This window comes from Pygoscelis adeliae, unplaced genomic scaffold (assembly GCF_000699105.1).
Source record: "Pygoscelis adeliae isolate BGI_AS28 unplaced genomic scaffold, ASM69910v1 Scaffold71, whole genome shotgun sequence".
NCBI lineage: Eukaryota > Metazoa > Chordata > Aves > Sphenisciformes > Spheniscidae > Pygoscelis > Pygoscelis adeliae.
In genome coordinates this window covers 601,565-607,433 of record NW_008824356.1, presented here as the reverse complement: position 1 = coordinate 607,433, position 5,869 = coordinate 601,565, and the positions used below count along the sequence as shown (strand labels likewise).

The 5,869-nt window shown below is 39.8% G+C and overlaps 1 protein-coding gene across 1 annotated transcript in view; it reads right to left on the bottom strand.

The window, feature by feature from the left end:
• COCH (cochlin) overlaps positions 1-5,869 on the bottom strand; it is a 26,120-nt gene that overhangs the window by 18,560 nt on the left and 1,691 nt on the right. The window contains exons 2-3 of the mRNA XM_009319454.1: positions 4,946-5,046; positions 126-282 (exon numbers count right to left, since the gene is read on the bottom strand). Coding sequence (XP_009317729.1) covers positions 126-282; positions 4,946-5,046 — 258 coding nt within the window. The remainder of the gene's footprint in view (positions 1-125; positions 283-4,945; positions 5,047-5,869) is intronic.

Genomic DNA, 5,869 nt, shown 5'->3' with positions numbered 1-5,869 from the left:
AGTTAATATGACTCCTGACGTCCAGAAAGATATTTATTATGATAGCATCAAAAGATTAAGATTTAAAAGTGTGGCGAGACTATATAAACTTGCCTAACACATTGATTAGAAATCATCTGACTTACCTGTGTATGGCAGCTCCGCAGATGCTGGAAAGAGAGGCATAAACTCCATCCCCAAAGACATAAAATTGCCATAGAGGACAGTTTGCTGGGCAAAGGACATCTTCTGTCTCCTTTCGAAGGTCAAGTCCTCTTGTAAAGCACGTGATAGCAGTGGAAGCTAAAGAAAAAAGAAGAACCTGTGACCTGAAAATCTTAAGGGTTTGTTGGGTTTTTTTTTGTTTGTGGTTTTTTTTGGTTTTTTTTTTTTTTTTTAAATCTCTCTACAAATTCAAACATTGCTTTAGCTTGGAAACTGAAATTAGATACAGTGTCTCATCTTATGCTCCAGTACGTCAGTAAAGACATCTTTGGAGCTTACAAATGTACAGTTATGACAAGGAAGAACACACTTTTAAATTATTTATGGGAAAGAAGTGGCAGAAAAAGGTAAAAAAAAAATATGAGCAAGCAACACTAAAACAACATTAAAATAATATCCAAGGAATATTACAGGAGGAAAAGCAATTCACATCTGTCAGTTCACTGCAGAGACAGAAGGGCAAGGGGAAGACCTTCGAGGGCTGGTGGAATGCAGGAGTAGGTGGCACTCTCCAAAGGAGAAATTAAATGACTCTGACATCCCCACTGTAATCTCCAGCCATAAGACATTTATGAACCACTGGAAACTCTGATTGGGAACTCAGCTGGGAAACTCTGAATCTTCTCTCCAGTGGCATTCATGAAACAGGCTGACAGCTGCATTTCCCTTAGCCTCTGCAGTAAATCCTACTGAGGCCAGCGTAAAAAAAGGAATACCCATCCCCTTGCTCCAGTACTATAGTAACATCCAGAACATTCGTATCAATTCATTACAATGAAGTTTACATCATTATCATTGTGCAAAGGACTGTCAGATTCACCCAGTGAGACAGAAGTTATTTATTCAGCTGAGACACATGCATTCTTCATGTAGAACTCTGCCTTTTTCTTCTTAAAAGTTGCTGCTCAGATTATCATCATTAAGCTTTCACTGTGCTTGCATGTGTGTGATGTAGGTATGCAGACATAGATGTACAGCACTATACAATTTTGCTTGGCAAATTGATGCTTTTTCTTTTGAAAACTCAGAGGTCATTATCTTGGATACTTATTACCATCCTTCTACTACACAGGACAGCACATTCAGCTGGTCTGATAGCACAGCAAATTAGGGCTTTGGCTTAGATCAACATCAATTCAGCATCATAAGTATCACGACTGGATATTCATTCTGAACTTCCTAAAATCACATCTTGCTGAGCACTAGAACGTGCAAGAACCTCTTCTATATGCACTCGGAGTATTACTTTTTTACAATACTAAGATGAGAGCTGACAGAGACTGGCCAATATATTGGTGCATACACCACAAGATTATATCCCAAGGAGAGTATGTTTCGGGGATCAGTGACGTCTCTCACCTGCTTCCCTACCGACTCTTTCCACTCTTACCCCAGGGTGTTTACTGACCCCAACATTGCTTGTATTTGAAAGTATTTGGAGCACACACCGTTTCTCATCAGCAGATGGAACAGATCATACCTCCTGCTAATCTCACTGACTTTAGAACTGACAAGCAGAACAGTTACAGACAGAGGTGCACAGGGAAGCGCGTCTGTTCATTCTGGCTGCATAAATCAAACACATATGTTCATAGACGATGCATGTGGTTTTACTCTTAAGTATGTGTAATCCTCCTTAATGCTATACTGAAATTATGTTAAACTACTTAATCACATCCTCCTGAAAAAAAAAATCTTTGCTGCTATTTGTCAGCACAAAGATGTGACTTAGATATGTCTATATAGTCCAGAGTCAGAAAAAAGAAAGCAGTAAATACTTCCTCATTTTCCCTTCTCAAGATAATAAAAGCTGTCTACCTAGCAAGACACTGTAAAGTGATTTAATCTGATTCTCAAGTATCCTAAGAAATAAAGAAGTTTATTTTAGGACTTACAGTCTTACTTACTCACATCTTCTCCATGTTTAGTCTTATACATTTGCCTTAAAAACAAAAGTCTGAAAAAACAAGCAGAATCACCATGCTTATACCTGGAAGCTCCATATTTTCATTGTTAAAAGTGCTATATTATTGGCGTTATGCTAAAAGAAATTGATTTGCTTTGCTGTTTGAGTGCCCTAATCCTTTCACGAAAGTTCTACAAATGTGTTAGCTAATTACTGAGCACTAATCAAGTGATATCCACCAAATGACAACTAGCAAGACCATCAGAATAAGACAGCAGCTGGAAGGCTGGATATCCTTGGAGGAATCACTGCAATGAGCATCACTGGTAATCTCTGCTCTCACAGTTCTGCTTGTGCCATGCACCGTGCAACATTTTTCCAGCCGCTAAAAGGGCAAGACACCACAGTAAGTTTTAATACCTGTCATTTCTAATGTACTGTACTTGACTGAATTCCTTGGCAGGCTGTGCATACAAAGACAGTAATTAGACACATCTAGTTAATGAACCCTTTATCACTTGGAGATCTGTATTTCCCTCACTACCGGGTACTTACTAATTACAGTCATATGTCAGACTAACATTTTACACATAAGATGGGGAAAAAAAATCTTGCTGTGTTTTCCCTCGCTATGGAAACACAGAAATCCATTGTAGCCCAGCCATGGGATTTTTACATAGTGGCAGCCTAAAAGATTGTCATGATCCTTGTCTACACCATGAGAGGGGGGCTTCTGAGGGAAGGGAGCAAGTTGCTGCTGTGTGAACTGAAGAGCTGATATACTGTAGCTAGGGGCTTTAGCAGTTCATACCTCAGCTGGATCAGCACAGAGGTAAAAACCACACACTTTGAAGTACATGATGCTGTTAATTAAAAAGCAGCAATTTCATTTTGGTTTATGGGGTAGATAGATACAGTTTTCTATAAGCTATAATTCTATAACCAAGACCAACATTAGGAAAGTTAGGTGCGGTATCAAAATGAGAAGTACTGGGTACCAAAATTAGGACTTATAATATCAACTCTGCAGTGGATTTTGTTCTTCCCTGTTAGTTAATGTATCATCAGCTATCCAACCCATAAAACTACAAGTAGTCCGTTGCAAACAGGAAAACGTATTAGTCAGGTCTGAATACTAGATAATATAGAACAGTTCTTTGCCAGCTTACATACTAATAATTCTCCCAAATTTCATATGTGATATGACTATTAAAATTGAAGAAGGTGGTTGTTTTTATTAGTCTAAGATACTTCATCATAGCAGAAACCACCCAAAAGCTACGTATATATAAAGTAACTGAGATAAAACCCATATATTTTAATCACTGTTATTTAAGAATGCAAGAGCAGTAGCAGTGGAGGCATTTCTCTGGATACTTATGTGATCCAATAGTCTAAATCCATGTATTTTTGGAAGACGGAAAGATAAGCTTGTAATTTACAGGAAAAGACTCAGTCCTAGACTCCTACCCATTCCAGACTCTGATGAAGACTAGAGACCTACTTTATGCGATATAGAATTAGGCCTCCAGAACTGTAATAAAATGCCCATCATTCCATTCTGTCAAGACACACACTCTAAGCCTCACAGAAACACACTACACGGGGGTACGCCATAAAAATGAAGTACAAAGAAAAGAAACTGTATTTCTTCCTGATTTAAGCCACATTTAAAGGTAGGGATGAATGTCTTCCATCACTGTTGACCTAAAAAAAAAAAAAACAAACAAAGGCTCACTTCTCTCCTAAAACATCCATCCGATAACCATGCTTTCAATCATTCCATCAGTTTCCATCTTTTTGGTGCCTCATGCCATGTACTGTGATTTGCCCTGAATAGCTGTTTCTTACGCCACCTATAAAGTTCTCACTTAATTTTTGACAGGAGTCACTAATTTAAGACTCTAGAAAAATAAGTCCATAGCCAAAATGTGAGCTTTACTAATCTTGAAGTTTCCGTGCATTGCTTTGGGAAAGCAGAGTTTATTTATGTAAAGGGGAAAAAAAAAAAATCCCTATGTACATTATTAAAAAAAAAATAGGGATTCCTAAGAGTAAGATAGCTTTATGAGTCATAAAATAGAGAAGTACATCCCTGTTATGCTTCTTATTCCTTTTAGTATTTAGTATTGTTTCTCTGCAAAACAGGAAGATTTGAAGTCCTTTTTTATCTTGAGGATTCAAACAAGCCTGCTCTTCATATCTTATGCAAGGAGTACTCCCACAAACCTTATCCATACTAGAAAAAAAGACATACTAGTAGAACTATGCCTGTTTATATTTTGGAAAACATGTTCACAGATCACATACTAATTCATGTAATCTTAAGTACGTATCCTGATCTGGACAAGGACAATGGGATTTAAAAAAATCTGGTCAGGACTATATAATTCATTTCAATCTGAGACTTGCCCTTTTCTGATCAACTTAAGGTCGCTTACCATCACATGCCAATGTTCACCCACCCACAGAGTCTCATGTATGGTAACCAGAACTGTTGAACTCAGCAGTATTTGTATGCATTGCAGGGGGAGTACAAGGAAAGGTATAAGATCCTTTAAGATCTCCCCGAATAGCTATGAGCCTAAATACAGTAGATTTTTGAGGAAACTAATGTTCTTTCATTACTTTGAACAACAGAATTTAAGCACTTCTATAAAAGTTCCTGCAAGCTTCCAGTTCAATAACCAAATGCTGCTGAATTTAGGCTCAGAATAATGGTAAGAGACAATATCTTACAGTAACTGTTCACATTTTATATTACAAACACATCCTGGTACCAATATTCCATTTTGCCAATATTCCCTTGATGTTAGTTTAGCTGGTTCCAGATACCTTCAGACACAGTGACTTCTTCTCCAACCCCGGGAGAAAGCATTACAGAAAACTTTTCACTTGTTTCCTGACAGACTGTCAGCACTTCATCTGTAACGCACCTGTAAAATAAAAAGGAAAGGAATAGGGGTTGGAGTAGGTTTTCTAGCACTGGGCATTTTTTTTCCTTTTTTAGCCATAGCACTCCTGTGACATGTAGCTATTATCAGTTTAGGACAAAAGAATTTTCCAAATGCTTGACTGAGCACAAAACGAGCAGCAAATCCTGCTTCCTAACGACTGTGAAGTCCTAAACAACTGTTCAGAAAAGCTTGAGGTCACTCACCTTCTGCAGGCAAGGCCTGCATCTGGAAGCTCATCCTTCTGGAGGCTCCTGCCCTCCCTTGATGAATGGCTCTGCTGGAAGGGGCAGACAAACCGCTTGCGTCCTTCTGGTGCATTATTTCTTCAGCTGCTTCCTATGGCTCCTGGTTCCCGTGGATTGACTCTGGCTCCAGGAAAGCCCGCTCTCCAGCAGCGGGGATGGAGTCCAATAGGGCATGGTGCAACAGGCGGCCCCTGCCCTGCTAGGCAACTTAAGTATGTTCTTTTGCTTTCCAGGTCAAAATAATGGTAGGGCAGGTATAAAACGTTTTTAATCAATTCCATGGTCAAAAATACATGGAAGATCCTCAAATTGCCAAGCACTGTGCGATGCCTTTATAACACACACAAACACACTGCCACTCACTCTTGCTATCAGCACTCCCCTTGATGGGGACGCTTGTCACCACTGCTCTTCTTCAACCTGCGCCAGGAGGGAGTTTCACCCCCCTTTGGAAGCGTTCCCAGACATCCTCCGTGCCCCTCCGCAGCCTCCCCCGGGGCCACCTCCCGAGGAGCCTGACACGGCGGGGCCCGGCCGGCCCCCGGGCAGCGCTGCGT